At 37.6% G+C, this 17727-nt stretch overlaps 2 protein-coding genes across 6 annotated transcripts in view; both read right to left on the minus strand.

Moving 5' to 3' along the window:
- sycp2 (synaptonemal complex protein 2) overlaps window positions 1-9281 on the minus strand; it is a 48619-nt gene extending 39338 nt beyond the window's left edge. For all 5 annotated transcript variants that reach the window (XM_061903836.1, XM_061903839.1, XM_061903837.1 and 2 more), the window contains exons 1-12: window positions 7988-9281; window positions 7839-7884; window positions 6215-6355; window positions 3823-3956; window positions 3645-3747; window positions 3543-3567; window positions 3259-3344; window positions 3084-3178; window positions 2892-2926; window positions 2667-2809; window positions 2525-2577; window positions 2334-2379 (exon numbers count right to left, since the gene is read on the minus strand). In XM_061903836.1, coding sequence (XP_061759820.1) covers window positions 2334-2379; window positions 2525-2577; window positions 2667-2809; window positions 2892-2926; window positions 3084-3178; window positions 3259-3344; window positions 3543-3567; window positions 3645-3747; window positions 3823-3956; window positions 6215-6355; window positions 7839-7850 — 873 coding nt within the window. In that variant the 5' untranslated portion in view covers window positions 7851-7884; window positions 7988-9281. The remainder of the gene's footprint in view (window positions 1-2333; window positions 2380-2524; window positions 2578-2666; window positions 2810-2891; window positions 2927-3083; window positions 3179-3258; window positions 3345-3542; window positions 3568-3644; window positions 3748-3822; window positions 3957-6214; window positions 6356-7838; window positions 7885-7987) is intronic.
- Window positions 9282-9428: 147 nt separating this feature from the next.
- On the minus strand, window positions 9429-17638 carry ppp1r3da (protein phosphatase 1, regulatory subunit 3Da). The gene is made up of 2 exons (XM_061903850.1): window positions 17456-17638; window positions 9429-10873 (listed from the first exon to the last, which is right to left on the minus strand). The coding sequence occupies exons 1-2, from the start codon at window positions 17480-17482 to the stop codon at window positions 9926-9928; spliced, it is 975 nt and encodes a 324-aa protein (XP_061759834.1). The 5' UTR covers window positions 17483-17638; the 3' UTR covers window positions 9429-9925.
- Between the last annotated feature and the right edge of the window lie 89 nt (window positions 17639-17727).

Raw genomic sequence — 17727 nt, forward strand, 5'->3', positions numbered from 1 at the left:
AACAATCATAGGCTTCATGCATTTGGGCGTGAGCTTGCACAGTTTTGGATGCCTCTGAGCCCTGTTTTTTGTTGTCTTTTTCAACAGTGGGCACACTGTGATGTGATAGTGTGACAAACGTACTTATGAAGGCATTCTAGTACATGCTCTCTGCCTGCACGACTCCTCTTTTCTGCACTTTTGAGACTGTTAGCTTCTGCCTGCAGCCTTCCATATGATTATTTCTTGTCTAATGCCCACCTGACAGGCCTGATGTCTACAAAAGAAAGATATTGGCGGAAATTTTCCCTTCGAGTAAACCGAGCCGATTGCTTTGCTTTACTTACGTACTGACTTCACTGCAGAGGAGTTTTGGTGTGCATCTAAGAACGCACTGATGTTATTAGATGGCGACAGGTGTGGACCATAATAGAGACGGATGCATTTGTCCAACAAAAACAGTATACAACGGAAGACAAAAATGTTTGATGTTGCTTTCATTTTCTCAACACAGCATCTTTCACTCAGTTGCAATGACTGAGAGTTACAATGCAGCAGGGGATGTGTCGGGAATGTTGCCACAACTTGTTTATAATGTATTGCAGTTTGTTTACTAGGATGGTTACTCTTCCTTTACTGCTAACTTTTTCAGTGTTCAAATAACATCAGTATTAGCAAAAAATGTTCTGTCAACTCATCGAATTGAATGCAAGCTGTGAAGAATCAATCCGCTGAGTCAGTGAGGCACAAAGATTGAGTCAGTTTATTTTTGTTGGCCAGATTGTTGCACTAAACCACATGGTGTTGTCGGAGAACAAAGCTTGTTTACTTGACTTTATCTTCATTAACCAAACTGCTTTTTGTTTCATATGGATATCAAATACTAAAAACCATGTTTGTTTGTTTGTTTTTTACATGTGAGGGTTTTTTGTATTTCACAAGGTTAGTACTTTAAAAAAATTAATGTAACATAGCATTTTGTTAATGTTTTATGGTGTATTGTTAATTCCTATACAACATATTTGTGCTCAAACTTTTAATGAATCTTTCCCGATACAGCATGTACATATTTAGATCATGTAAATGAACACAAAATGTACATAACATAAAGAAAATACCTGTCTCCATTAAAATGTAAAAATAAAGACAAAGACATCATGTAATAAAAAAAAGCTGACATGTATATAATATCTATGGACAAAAACACCAATATATGTCTTTAAATATATGGATAATATTTATCTACAGCCTCTTTATTGGACATTACAAATAACTTGATGGCATCGCAATCACACCCTACCCCAATACTGCTTCACCTAAAATAATCAGTAATCATCATTTCAATATTCATACAAATATTCTTAATTATTATTTTGGCCATAATCGTGCAGCCCTATGTATTAGACTAGATCCATACATGAACACTAATTTTATCTATATGGACAAAAAGTGCAGTTACGTCTTATGGCCATCAGAAATTCTTACATTTGTTTTAGTTTATGTCTTATGTTCAAAAGTTGCCATCTTGCATTATTTTCACTTTTATTTTGATTTATTAATGTTTTTATTTTGTTTCTGCCAATTTACTTTGTATATAATTCTTGTTACGCTTTCATATGCACATTCAATTACTACTTGTAGTACGTGAAACAGTGCTCTTATCTACAATAATGTTACTTCTTCAAATAAAATATTTTTGAATGTGTTTTTTAATAAAACTTGGTTAACATATTTCAGTATAAGTACATTTTGAAAATTTTGAGAACTTTTGAAAATACAGCAATAATAATGATAACCGTCATTTTTTTGGCCACAACAACCGAGACAAGAAGATTTCATACCATGACATCCCTGTGATAGTACACACAAAGCTGATCTACTAAACGCGTGCAGAGTGGATTGCGTCTGTTAAGTGGGCAAAATAGAGCCTGCAATTCATTATGCATCCGTCTTCATTAATATGCAAAATATATCCTGAACACCAAAATGCCCGAAATACATTGAGAAGATGCAATTATAATTATTTAGCACACGCAATGTGGTTTATCAACACTCATTACCGTTTTGCAAAATCTATTTTGCATTTTATTTAGCATGTGTGAGAATGACGCGCAAACTGACTGTTCCAAACACGGCTACAGAATCAGGACTTGCGCTGTCCAAACAGACAATGGACAGACGAGAATCCTCCTTAATACGTGTGTCCACATACAAAAGGCGGGTTAAAAATGTGACAGAGGAGCAAAATTTACACCAAAAACCATATCAAATGCATATTATCTCTACCATGAGAAAGTGTGTTAAATGTAGATTAAAATCATCATAGGTCCCCTTTAAAAGCCACAACTACTGACCTCAAACTTGTCCAAATAAACCGCCAAACACGGAAAGGAATGAACTCTGCAATTAAGAGGACATCAACGTTCCATTGAAACAAACATACGATCACTGTTATAACATCCAACATAAATCAGTCTGTTTTTATAAAATTTACAAGGAGTACACAGTAAAAATCCTGGTTACAATTTACTTAAAACATGTTTACCTTCTCCTGTTTCCTTGTATTTCATTCACAAAGTTCAGAAAACTGCGACAATCCTGAAATTAGAATATTTGAAATTATTACAATGCATGGTCAGGGCACCACAACAAACTGTAAATGGACTTGATGTAGTGGATGTTTTTACCGCCTCAAACTCAGAAACTTGGATCTGGACAAAGGCACCGGCCACATTAGCCATGCTGAACCAGTTTTCTGTCAGTTGTTTTCTCTGGACGGGTGTCGTCATTCGGAACAATGCCTCGATCAGAGCTATTTGCAAGTCATAATCTGACACAAGCGGACTGTGTATTAGTTGTTCTTTCTGTATTTATGAATAAAGGCCGATTGTGGTATTTTAAACAATGATTACCGCCACAGTGCAATATCTGACCAGCCAACTTGCTCCTGGAGAAACATGAAAAAGCAGAGTGAACACACTAGAAATAATGTGTGAATTAATGTGGATTAATGCTTTTCTACCTTTAAGGTAGAAAAGCACTATACAAGTACAACTCATTTATCAGTTATTTATTTATATACTTGTAATATGTCATGAACATACATAATCTCTTCGGCCTCCTGTGAGGTCAGGATCTTCTTATCTTTCTTAAGTTCCGCCGGCATTTTTTCCAGAATCATATTTAGTTTACGGATTGCCTGGGAAGGAAGTATGAATTAAACTAATGAGCATACACAAAAAGGATAAGAAATGTTGATCAAAAGTGATGAATAAAAACCTCTTTCTTGATTACGATGTAAATTCTGGCATCGATTACCAGCTGACCAATGGAATACAGGAAGGACTCAGTAATTCCATATGCTCCTATAAATACATAACTAAACGTCACATTTTATGATCATGGTTCTAGTGCGAGATGAGCACAGTGTAATTATATTTACATTAGAATAAATTAATCTATCCATCGATTTTCTACCGCTTATTCCCTTTGGGGTCGCGGGGTAGAAAATGGATGGATTGATGGATGGATAAATTAAACTGTCCAAAAAACAAGAGAGATACCTTCTTGGGATGCTTCATGGACCACCTGTCACACAGGACAGATACACTTAACAAAAAGCATAGTATGAAGGTAAGATGTACTAAACTAAAACACTAGCTCACCATTACAGCATCAAAGAAGTTTTCAGAAAGTCTGGACATGTACTCGTCCGAATGTGACCCACGCTGAATCCACAATTTCGTGCATTTCTCAAACCACTGCACCATGTACACAAAAATATTTGAATCAGCAAATGTTTTATTTGATCATTTATAGTACAAATGCATGGTTATTATACTTATCTTTTTTATCAGCCCCTGAGTAATTATTCCTGACAGCCCCTGGCCTCCATCGGGTAATTTCAGGTTCTTCCCACATTTGTGGAGGATTGCTAGACCCTCACAGGCTGTGGTGGAATCGTTTTGTTCCAAACTCTGCATTAAACATATTATTTGCATGTGGCTGTGTTATTAAGTATACAACCAACATATTGTATAATGTAAGGTGTAGGGCTGCACGATAAATCAACATTTGGGTTGAAATTAGTTGCGATTACATAACAATAGAAGATTGATGTTTCAGGATTTTTTTCTACATCGTCACTTGCATTTGAGTGACAGACATGTTCGCCAATCATATTGGTTGAGGGGCGGCATGGTGTAGTGGGTAGAGCGGCCGTGCCAGAAACCTGAGGGTTGCAGGTTCGCTCCCCGCCTATTGACATCCAAATCGCTGCCGTTGTGTCCTTGGGCAGGACACTTCACCCTTGCCCCCGGTGCAGCTCGCACTGGTGAATGAATGGTGAATGAATGATTGGTGGTGGTCGGGGGGGCCGTAGGCGCAAACTGGCAGCAACGCTTCCGTCAGTCTACCCCAGGGTAGCTGTGGCTACATATGTAGCTTACTACCACCAGGTGTAAATGAATGATGGGTTCCCACTTCTCTGTGCGCGCTTTGAGTATCTAATAAGAGAAAAGCGCGATATAAATCTAATCCATTATTATTATTATTAAGCCTTGCGTTTGTTTGTCTCTCACTTCATACAAGGAAAAAGACGATCTTGGCATCTGAGCGTGTTTATTTAGCAGTAAAATTAACTGAACACAGTGAGCCCTCTTTTCAGTCATTCACAGCATTTGTCTCGGTGGGCATTGAGAGTATCTCAGCAAGACCGCACACACATGGAGCTTAGACAACCAGCCTCGTGACTCGCCAGTGGAAAGTTACCCAAAGTAACAAAAATTAGGAGGAAAGGAAATATGATTTCAAAGCTAAATATCCCGTTGTAATATTTCAGCTTCAAATCGGTTTGATAAATCAATCCCTTCAACACAAACAAACGAGCAAGAAGAATGCTGTGATCACATTATGGCAACAAAAAAAAAGACATCTGTCCAACCGTCCTAGTTTTTCCATTCCGGAAAAAAATGCATTTTAAGATGTTCACCATATATTTAAGTTAATGTTTTGCTCATAGAAATTATTGTTTTTATTTATTCAGGATAACTGATATATTTACCTTCCAATTACAGTACGATGGTAAACAATTCTACTGTAATGAAAAATAAAAGTTGATATCCTTTTAAATGTTTACTTGTACTGTTATTATATATTAGGAGTACATTATGAACAATAGTTTTACCAATTATTTCTTCAGTTTAAGGCAGGCCTGGGCAATTATTTTGACTCAGGAGGCCAAATTTAGAGAAAAAAAATGTGTCTGGGGACTGATATATCTATTTTCAGGAACACTAATACAAAACCTCACAGTCTGATTGAATGCTAAAAACGTTATGACAGACCGCCTTAAAAAACAGAATGGAATTTTAATTTTTTTTTACTGAATGAGACACCCAGAATGTAAATGAAAATAAAGAATGATGGATTTACAATATTAACTATGAACAATAAAACACTGAATATTGACAACATATAAACGTCACACTCCGACATATTTTACAATCAAGCAAATTGCAACAAACACAGCAAAATATGAACACAAAAGGTAAAAAAAAAACCCCTACCTAAGATCTATCACTAAGATTTAGAACTTTGTTGTAAAAATCTCCTTCCGCGTCTGTCCCTGACACCCTCATTTCAAGCTGGCCGCACTGGAAACACTCTGTGGAAACGCTCTCCACCCACACTGCTTGGTGCCTGGTCTGATCTGCTGTGACTTAGATTACCATAGTAACTAAGTAGATGACCGTAGTAACTAGTATATCATGCAAAAGGGCAGATTCCAACCATTGAAGTAATTTGTATAATTCAAAAATGACGGTCATTTTTTAAAAAAAACATCACTGCACATCAAAATGGCAGCTACAATTTCCATCTTAAAAATCGAAAAAAATTATTTGGGAATATCCGCTTTAATGGGTCGCAAGCGGCCCTCAGGCCTTAATTTGCCCAGGTCTAGTTTAAGGGCATGAAAAGGTCTGAGTCTGTCTGCATAAAGCCAAATATATTTTAAGTCAATTATTGCATATTGTACCTTGAGATAAAGATATGGAGATTGGCAGTCTAAAAGTAAAATATCTTCTTTAATTCGCTATTTACGCAGTTTTATACATTTATTTGTATAAAATATGAAAATCGCAAATTGTAATGCAATCATGGAAAGACAAATCTGTTTGGTTTTGTTTTTTAAAGTTCGTGCAGCTCTAGTAAGGAGTATACAATATCATCTCACCCTGGTCACGAGAACATCCAGTTTGTTTAGAAACCGTTGTGGACATTTTATGGGAGTTGCCACAGTGGTGGTGTTTCGCAAGAATCCATGCAGAGTTGCATGGTCTCCACTCTTAAGTATATCTTCAAGTGCTTTTTCCAACTGCGAATACAAACGTTAACAAGACATTAAAAAAAAGATTAGTTAGAATAATACATAATGTTGGATATAGAGAAAATACAAACCCTTTATTTATTGAATAAAAAATACTGAAATTCCACGACGTAGTAAATTTGCAAAAAGCTAAAATTATACACAAAGCAAACTATAGTCTGCTAACCAAGAATATACAACATTTATTCTCAACAAAAGAGGAGAAATATAATCTTAGAAAACAATTTAATTTAAAACTTTTGTACGCACATACAACACTTAAGACCTTCAGTAGCTCAGTATGTGGAATTCAATTCATCAGTCGTTGTCAGTCCACTGCTGGACGAAAGCCTCAGCATGTTTCTGCCATAGTCAACTTGGCGTACTTTTCATGCCGGTTATTAGCCTACACCTTCCACGCTGGCTTGGTGCGGGTTGGAAGGGGTATTTTATATCAGAGATCCTTCTCCTAGACTATTTGCCTTACAGGGCTGTTGAACTTAGTCTGTCCTGTTGGTTGTCCGTGCCCCATTTACCAGGGACCTGCTCAGCTTTATGGCGCTGACTGCCCGCCAGTCACAAGAGAAGGTGCAAACGGTTCTTTGTGTGCATTTTATAGACGTTAGTTGGGACTCAGTAACCCCACACACAACCTCCCATCTCATGCCTGGATGTAGTTTAACGTCATACCCAGGAATTCAATTATGCAACATTTATTCTCAACAAAAGAGGAGAAATATAAACTTAAAAAAATTTAATTTTAAACTTTTGTATGCACATACAACACTTAAGACCTTCAGTATATCAGTATGTGGAATTCAATTATGGAATGGATTAAGCAAATAAATCAAAACAATGTTCTAATAGGATCCACTTCAAGAAACTCTTCAAACTTATTGTTTACAAAGTACAAAGGAGAACCATGATAAACATTCTGAATTTATCTCATCCATCCATTATTTTTCTAGAAAATCTTACTCATCTCACCAACTTACCTCACCAATTATTATCTATTTATTTTTATTTCTATCACTTATGGAATATTATTGTGAATAAATCGAAAACTGATAGTGAACAAACGTTTTAGCAGTTGTTATGTAAAAGAAAATGGACAGGACTAAAAAAGCTATGCTTCTTTCTACTCCTTTTCGAACATGATGAAAAATATCACTTATGGAGTATTATTGTGAATAAATCGAAAACTGATAGTGAACAAACGTTTTAGCAGTTGTTATGTAAAAGAAAATGGACAGGACTAAAAAAGCTATGCTTCTTTCTACTCCTTTTCGAACATGATGAAAAGAGAAACTGGCAATTATGATGAATCGTGTTTTGTATGTGTGCATGTTCCAAATTAACTCAAATTCAACAACCTTTTGCCTTATACCCCCGTTTACCTCCATCTACCCATTCACTACCGCTTGTCCCTGTCGGGGTGGCGGGTGGGGCTTTTAAAAGGCAACTTATATTGATGACAAACATTGGATTCTACCTCGGAAGTCATTCTCCTTGCGGCTTGTAAAAATCCGGGGGGGAACCTGTATTTGGAATGAAAAACAAAAACGTTGTTCGGATTTTGGTTTACTCAATATGACATATTTCACGTTAGCCTCCATATTGCCGAAAAGTCTCTTGGCATACCTGGCAGTAGATTGTGGTTAATTGCTAAATGTTTTTTAAGCAAGTCCCATGTAAATAGTTTCATTGAAACTTACATCAGAGTGAATTGGGGTTAACAAAAAAACAACAACAATGAGAGCAAGAGTGAGCTGAAGACTGAAATAGAGGTCATATTCGAAGGTGTGTTGTTTTGCTAGCTTTCAGACCAGGTCGGTGAAGGGGCGCCAATTCCGGAGGGCCAATCAACAAGAAAACAAAACATACGTCATCAAAATTACCGTAAGGTACAAAATAATGCCCTTTATAAACTTCCCAAGTCTTAAAAATGTATGCATTCGGTGTTCTAACATTACTAAAATCGAAAGAGAACATTTTTTCTATAAACCATTCACGCTATTCCATTTATTAAAGTCAAAACAAGTCTGGGAAAAATTGTGCATTTATGAGTGTTTGGGTTATTACGGTAATGTGACGTCACTCAACAAGGTTTATACATCACCCATACCTCTATTATTGCTAAAAAAATGGTATTAGACATCAGAAATGTGATCACGTTATTACACAAATAAACTTTTATTTGCGGTTAGTAGCAAATTACAAACACATTTTAATTACATCAAATAGTATTTTTCCACCGGCTCAACAAATTTAGAAAATAAATATATATTTATCATGATTACTGAATTCATATCTCTGAATAATTAGCCATTTTATTTTATGAAACAAATATTGAACAAAGGTGCTTTCATTTCCACTTGATACTGTATATGCAACATTGAATTTTTAGTGAGCTTAATGTCCATTTAGACATGGTGCTTTCTAGTGAAGTGCAATATAAAAATAGCCATAATTAAAACTGGAAACTGCAGCTATTACATTCATTTGTGGTTAGTAGCAAATTACTAAAACATTTTAATTACTTCAAATAGTATTTTTCCAACTGCTTTACAAATTTACAGAATATATATATATATATATATGTTTTTAAAAGTTTACTGAATTCCTATCTGTGTTGAATTAGTCATTTTATTTTGTAAAATAAATTTAGAAAAAAGGTGCTTTCATTTCCATTTGATGTATGCAACATGGAATATTTATTGAGCTTAATCTCCATTTAGACAAGGTGCTGTCTAGTGAAGTGTAATATAAAAAGAGCCACAATTAAAACTGGAAACCCAGTTGTTACATTTATTTTTGGTTAGTAGCAAATTACAAACATTTTTTTAATTTCTTCAAACAGTATTTTTCCACCGGCTTTACAAATTTAGAGAATCTATATATATATTTTAAACGTGTACTGAATTCCTATCTGTGTTGATTTAGTCATTTTATTTTGTGAAAAAAATATTGAACAAAGATGCTTTTATTTCCACTTGATGTATGCAACATTGGGTATTTAGTGAGCTTAATGTTCATTCAGACAAGGTGCTTTCGAGGGAAGTGCAAATAAAAAGTGCCACAATTAAAACTGGAAACTGCAGCTATTACATTTATTTGTGGTTAGTAGCAAAATACAAAAACATTTTAATTACTTCAAATAGTATTTTTCCACCAGCTTTACACATTTACAAAATATATATATATTTTTTTAAATCCATACATCCATTTTCTATATTTACTGAATTCCTATCTGTGTTGAATTAGTCTTTTTTTGTGATTATAAATATAATAAAAAGGTGCTTTGATTACCACTTGATATATGCAACATGGAATATTTAATGAGCTTACCGGTAATGTCCATTTAGACAATGTGCTTTCTAGGGAAGTGCTATATAAAAAGTGCCACAATTAAAACTGGAAACCGCAGTTGGAAATGTTTAATGTTTGTTACTTTCTTTTTGGCAGTCCATCAAAGACGTTATAAGTTTATAAAAATAAATGTGATTGTGCTACAGTTGTACTACAAAGAAGTCATACATTTTTCAATAAGTGTGTTTCGTGCTTAGTAGTGCTAGAGTCCTAAAAGAAGTGAACCATGCTGTCCTCACATTCTTTGGGCACAGTGTGCTTGTAGTTATGACAAACTAACTTATAATTCTGTCCGCGATTGTTGTCCCAGTATTCAGCTCCACACACTTTGTACTGGATGGCAAACTCTAACACCGCTCCAGGCTGCAGGAAGGGAGGGACGGGCAGGTGAAAATGGAATACGTCACAGCAGAGTTGAGCTTCCCCTTCACAGATCTTGGAGGTGGTGGACACCCACAAGGCCTTAACTTCTGCACAACTCTTCCACTCTGTAAATGAATAGCGGGCCGTGACATCTTTTTTAAAATCCAGATTTAGCACCTGCACGATTCCGATGACGCCAAATTCTAAACACAGCACTCTCTCGAGGCACACTTTGCGCTTGATGAGATGGCGCACAAATGCAGGATGATCACTGGGCTGGTGGTCAAAAAGTGGCTTTAAATACGGCAATGATATCTCCAAGTGTTTTCCATCTGCTAACTCTGCACCCATTAGCAATCTGAAGCTGACATGATATGGCACAGACGGTTCCTCTCCTGAATCGAAAAGCTTGATGTTCTCCAGGTCGAGGCCCAGGGAGTCAGTAAAGCGTACCCCAACCTGTCTGCATGGCCTCTTCTCCTCTGTGACAGGCGGCAGGGACTGTGACCGTCGGATGATGGATTTTGGCATGGGTTCATAGGAAGAGGTGTGGAGCTCCTGACGCTTTGGCGTAGACCCTCTGGGACCTGGTGGCCGGATAGGAATTGGCCTCTTCTCTGAATCGCTTTTAACGCCCCGTAGCATATCGGTCAGGTTGATGGTCACGCAGGGGTTGGAAAATACTCTGCAAGAGCCGGACAATGTTGTTTCCTGGTCAGAGTTTGTGAGTGAAATCTTCTCTTGTCCAATAAACCAGCTGGTGTCCATTCTGTCAGAAACTGATGCCCTGCTCACCTGCAAAATGATGTTTGGAATCAATTACTGTGTACAAAAAGTACAGGCCTAAACTTTGGACACACATTCTCCTCATTCAATGAGTTTTCTTTATTTTCATGACTATTTACAATGTATATTGTCACTGAAGGCATCACTACTATGAAGGAACACATGTGGAGTTATGTACTTAACAAAAAAAAGGTGAAATAACTGAAAACATGTTTTATATTCTAGTTTTCTCAAAATAACCACCCTTTGCTCCCCTGACTACAGCTTTGCACACTCTTGGCATTCTCTCGATGAGCTTCAAGCACACCTGTGAAGTGAAAGCCATTTTGGTGACTACCTCTAGAAGCTCATTGAGAGAAAGCCAAGGGTGAGCAAAGAGTAATTAGAGCCAAGGGTGGCTATTTTGAGGAAATTAGAATATAAAACATGTCTTCAGTTATTTAAAAATTTTTTGTTAAGTACATAACTCCACATGTGTTCATTCATAGTTTTGATGCCTTCAGTGACAATCTACAATGTAAATAGTCAAAAAAATAAAGAAAACCCATTGAATGAGAAAGTGTGTCCAAACTTTTGGCTTGTACAGTATATCTAACCATATTTTTACAATTCTCAAAATATTATACTTTCGGAACTGTGCGTTTTGCTGTGGTATGTCGTTTGTTGCGGCTACAGCCTAATCCAGGGGTCTCCAACCTGTCGCTCGCAAGCTACCATTAGCTCTCCATGCCTTTCCGAGTAGTTCGCCAGTGGGTTCAAGGAATGTGATGCTTTATAGCAAACAGCTGCTATACGCTAGTTGAACAATCAAATACAGTGGTGCCGCAACTTAAGAATAATATGAGATCAGAGTTGTCTTTCAAATAATTGTTATACTGTGTGTTACAAGCAAACGTTTTGACTTACAAGCATCCTCGCCATTAGTTGGTGTAGCAAATGAGACAGTAAACCTTGTAAAATCTGACCAAAACATCTCGTCTTACTTGCTAGTGCTAAAGCGATATCATTTTGTTTTTCCAAGCATAGAAAGGAATAAAGTGAGTACGAAAAACAGTGCCAAGAAGAAGCGGCTGATATTGATTGAATTAAAGTAAATAGGCCTGGCCGATATTTTTTTTTTGTTGCAGACGATTTAAAAAATACAAATCTCTGTTTTTCTGTTTATGTTCCGGCATTATTTTTTTGCAAGAAGCTTTCGTAGCTTCCGCCGTCCTCCTTCCTTCATTATGGAGATTTTTTTGATTGATTGATTGAAACTTTCATTAGTAGATTGCACAGTTCAGTACATATTCCGTACAATTGACCACTAAATGGTAACACCCGAATAAGTTTTTCAACTTGTTTAAGTCGGGGTCCACATTAATCGATTCACACAAAGAGCTCAACATGGCTATTGCTGAAACAAACGAGAGTAATTGTACCAGTGAAAAAAAATTGCGTCTTCAGTGGTTTGGTTTTGCGGCAACAGGCATGGAACAAATAAATGACTGGACGCTGCAGAGTTTGTATAAACAAATGCAGCAGCACAACAAAAGTATTCTAGTGTCTGAAACCGAAACATCCAGCCGAGTGCGGGAAATGCAACTCTTTACCAGGCGAACAAGACAAAAAAAAATACAAACTCCCACTTAAAAGTAGCTTACTGTGGCAGAAATATTTACAGAGGGTACCATATAGGATAACAAAGAAGCACAGTGGAGAAACCTCATTAAAGCGGTCGCTCTGCATGTTGCAAAAGATGTGGTCCCCAAACAGTGAAAAAGCTTGCCTTTATCCAATTACTAATTTAGAGACCTCTCAATGCTACATTTTTATTTACAGAAATATTTTATTCAAGACAGAAGATTTAAGTTTGTACTAATCAAACTCCGATGTTGGGGTTATTTATTTGCATGCAACGATATGCTACACTTTTGTTTACAGAAGCATTTTATTCAATACAGAAGTGTTGCCTAACATAGGAAGCTCTATGTCTAATAACATTATTTAATTAGGACAATTGATATTGATCAACCTAAAAGCCAAAATATCACAGTAAATATGCCAGAATAAGTTATCAGAGCTAAATTGTATCTGTTCAGTTGTTTTTTATTATTTCATATGAAGTCCTATTTGTTTCTTTTAAAAAGAACCACATTTATAAAGATTACAGTTTTGCTAAGGGTAAGGTGCAATGTATGCATTACTCTAGTTGTTGATCAAATTAAAGCACAACTTATTTTAAATTATTGCAGACATTAGTTTCTTTAAAAAAGTATGGGAAAAAATTGGGAAATATGGTAAATTTAATTTTTGAGGGGGAAAAATCTGAGATTTTGCGGCCTGCACCTTGATGTGAAAATGTAATGATGGTGCTGCCCGCAAGTTTTAAATGAGTGACGCTTTACAGCGTCATGCTTGTATACCCTTGATTTTTCCGGGAGACTCACAATTTTCAGGGCCTCTCCTTGGGTATTCATCCTCCCGAATTTCACCCAAACATCAATATTAAGGGGGCACCGTGGAGGCACTGCCTTTACCGTCCTCTACGACCTGTTCAAACAGTGTGCCAGCCCATGCAAGACATAGTTGATCAACAGACACACAGGTCACACTGAGTGTGGCCGTATAAATACTTTTACACGGTTACAAATATGTGCCACACTGTGAACCCACACCAAACAAGAAAGACAAACACATTTTGGGAGAACATCCGCACCGTAACACAACAGAACAAATACCCAGAATCTAGGGGTGTAACGGTACGTGTATTTGTATTGAACCGATTCGGTAAGGGGGTTTCGGTTCGGTTCGGAGGTGTACCGAACGACACGGACATATTAAGTAGCGCACGTTTTGTAAACATCGCACACCGAGGCACTAGAGGTGCAACGGATCAACATTGATCCGTGATCCGTTCGAATCAATATCTTCGGTTCGGCACACACGTGATCCGAGGTCTGATTTATGAAAAAAAATTAAAAAAAGTTGTTCGCACAGCATGGTAATGGCGAGCGGAGTAATGGAGGAACTTGAACGGCCTGTGCCATTTAATCGGTGTGTTTATCGGTGCAGACTCCATTGTGCAAAACGAGGGTTTTAAACACATGCTGAAAGTGCTTCAGCCACATTACGACATCCCGTCGTGCACCAACTTCAACGATAAGATTGTGCCAGATTTTTATGAGCAAGAGAAGAAAAAAGTTGTGGACGAACTATCCCGAGCGTCATCTGTTGCGCTCATGACAGAAGGGTTGAAGTCCACGGAAATTATGTGACCATATAGCGCTCATTTCATCACAGCAGAGTGGGAGATGAGAAGACACGCCCCCTCTACGAGAGTCACCTTGTACAGGTACTGACACAAGCAGTGGAAGAAAGGAGAAATCCCTTTTTATGTTGCACTGTTTTTCATTAATTATGTTAAAAATAAGATATTATGCCTTGTGCACTTGAACTAGATTTCATATATTTTAATTTAATAATTTAAAAGTGTTACAAAACAAAACGGCAAAACTTCTGTTTATTTGTCTTGTCTTTTTTTCTTTTTTTTGCTGATCCGAAAAAAATGATCCAATCCGTGAGTTTTTTGATCCGTTGCACCCCTACGAGGCACCATGAATTGATTTACGTGGACCCCGACTTAAAACAGGTTGAAGTACTTATTGGGGTGTTATCATTTAGTGGTCAATTGTACGGAATATGTACTGTACTGTGCAATCTACTAATAAAAGTTTCAATCAATCAAAAAAAAAACAACACACGGCATGCTAGCAACGACTGGGCTATGATAGACTGACCATACCTCCTCTTTTCACCGGACATGTCCTCTTTTGCGGGGCTGTCCGGGTGGAGTTTCTTAAATCCCTTAAATGTCCAGCATTTTAAGTTAGGGTTGCGTGTATTTTCAATGTACGTTCAAGGATAAGAAGGGGTTACAAACAAGACAATTTGTGCACACAGCAGCATTCGTGAGGGAGGGACAGAGACAGACAGAGCGAGAGAGTTATGATAAACATGCATGCGTCGCCAGGCTCTGATTAAATTTTTTAATATCTATAGCAGGGGTGTCAAAAGTGTGTCCCGGAGGCCATTTGCTGCACACACCTAATGTTTTAAAGGCCCATGGCACATTATAAAAATACAATTGAAATAAACAAAAACATATACAAAAGTGAAATAAAAAAGCTTGAAGGCTAAATGTAATTTAGAAAAAGTTGCAATGTTGTCTAATTAAACAAAGCTGGTTTTTTTTCTTTCAAACTGTCATTGCTCAAAACATAATATTGAATCAAAATCAATGTTATTATGAATTATTGACCTATCCAAGTTTCCGATTACTTCACATCAAAATATTTTTGGTGGAAGATTGAGCAAATTTGTTGAATAAATAATCAAAAAATGTATATTTTGTTTTTTTTCTTACTGTACCGAAAATGAACCGAACCGTGACCTCTAAACCGAGGTACGTACCAAACCGGAATTTTTGTGTACCGTTACACCCCTACCAGAATCCCATGCAGCCCTAACTCTTCGGGGCTACAATATACACCCCGCCCCCTATTGTAGCCCGGAATAGTTAGGGCTGCATTGGATTCTGGGTATTTGTTCTGTTTTGTTTATGTTGTGTTACGGTGTGGATGTTCTCCCAAAATGTGATTAAGTCAATCTTGTTTGGTGTGGGTTCACAGTGTGGCGCATATTTGTAACAATGATAAAGGTGTTTATACGGCCACCCTCAGTGTGACCTGTATGGCTGTTGATCAAGTATGTCTAGCAGTCACTTCCGTGGGCCTGCAGAAGTCTCATACACCATGTGACTGGGTCGGCACACTGTTTGTATGGTGGAGAAGCTGACGAGACGGCAGGTTGTAGAGGACGCTAAAGGCAGTGCAATTACCGCACGCCCTAAATATTGTTGTCCAGGTGAAAACCGGGAGAATGATATCCCCGGGAGATTGTCGGGAGGTGCACTGCTATTTGGGTGTTTCCCGGAAAGATCGCGAGAGTCTGCAAGTATGTTGCTAGGGCGGGAAAGCCATTCAAAGAAGGTTAATTCATTAAAAAGTGCATGTTAGATTTTTTTAAGAAATATTTTCTTGTGGCCCAGCTTCACCCAGTTTTTGCATCCAGTGGCCCCCAGGTAAATTGAGTTTGAGACCCCTGCCATAGACCCAAAATATATAATCAAAAACATGACAGACTGTGTCACCAAGTTGGCAAAGCACCATACTGAAGCAGGATGAGTCTAACAACAGCCAAGTAGTTTAAAATAACATTTTAACGGTGTGCATTTATTCACGAAATTATGGAAAAGCTGCAGATGGTGTGTCTGACAGCGAATCAGCTGGAAGTGGATACAGTAGAATTACACATTAGAATTATTCCACTCTTTAAGGTTAATAGTGTACATTCCAATGAAATGTTTTCATAAAACTGCTGTAGTTGTTTGTAGTACATTTGATTGTACTGTTTTCATGCAATACTGTATCTGCAAATTTTCTCATTCCTCCAGGTCATTGTATTTTTTGGGCATTCAACAGATTGCAACTGAACTGTTTGATTTGTCTTAGAGGACTAAAACGCTTCTCATTTAAGTAGGGCCTCATCACTTCATGCTCGTAGACTGAAATGGGTCCAATTTAGTCTCGCGGCAGGTGACAAAACCCCAACTATTCATCCTCCAACAAGACCTTGGAGAATACATAGTTGCGATCGATTGAATGCTCTGAACATAATGTATCTCTTTTCGAAATGTTTTCTTTTTAAAAGGCATGTAACATTCTAAAATTGTGCTGTTTTGTTGTACTTGTGCAATGACAATAAAGACCTATCCTAACCTATCCTATCCTCCCACACTCACCAAGGACTATTTTCACTGCTGGACCCTAGAAAGAGTTTCTGCAGACTCTGTAACAGTTTTTCGCCTCAGGCCGTAAGACTCTTGAACGCATCACAAAAATCCCCTCAATTCCCCCGAAAAACGGATTAACTTGCTGGAATATAAATCCAATATAACATACGTCCATAAACGTGGATGCATATGCAAAAGAGCAATATATGTATCTGTACAGTAATCTATTTATTTATATATTCACCTTATTGCTCTTTTATCCTGCACTACATCGAGCGAATGCAACAAAATGTTATTCTTATCTGTACTGTAAAGTTCAAATTTGAATGACAATAAAAGGAAGTCTAAGTCTCTAAAACTGATGGTTTGGCTTCTACAGTTTAGTTTTGACCTAAGCTCCTCCTGGTACTGCAGTCCTGTATAATGACGCTCGTGTATTATAAAGAAACTTTTGGTTCAGTACAGCGTCTCCAATGACCTTTTAATTTAGCCGCGCCGACGGACGAGGATGTCAAGACCAGCACTTTCATTTTGTAAAAGTAGCTTTCCCAAGAGAAAAGGTTAGAGACCCCTGGCCTAACCTAAATGCTTGCAAATTATGCTCTAAAGTGACAATGTGCAATATTGCGGCTCCGCATGTAATAACATGACAGCCAACGCAGGAAATAAAAAAAGTGGGCGTGTACGGTGAGGACGTGCAAGGCTGCATGAAATGCGAAACGTCAAAGTTCGCGAAGCATAGGCGTTCTTTTTCTCACCATACAAGTGTAGAAGTACATCTGCATTTTACGCCGCAGTCTAGGCTTGCTTCTCCATGTCCGTGTGTTTGTCTGGCCGACGATAACACAGCTTGGTGAGCGTCTCCATAGCTCTCAGACACCAGGAGTTTCCTCCGCGGACGAGCAGCTCCCTTGAAGAAAGCTTTTAGCAAGGGTCCTCGTGAGCATTATTACACCTGGGGGATGTAGTTTTAGTAAATCACAACAAGCATCTGCAATCCAATTATAGTCTGCTCTCTTACACATTTATA

Source organism: Nerophis ophidion, linkage group LG06 (genome assembly GCF_033978795.1).
Source record: "Nerophis ophidion isolate RoL-2023_Sa linkage group LG06, RoL_Noph_v1.0, whole genome shotgun sequence".
In the NCBI taxonomy this organism is placed as follows: domain Eukaryota; kingdom Metazoa; phylum Chordata; class Actinopteri; order Syngnathiformes; family Syngnathidae; genus Nerophis; species Nerophis ophidion.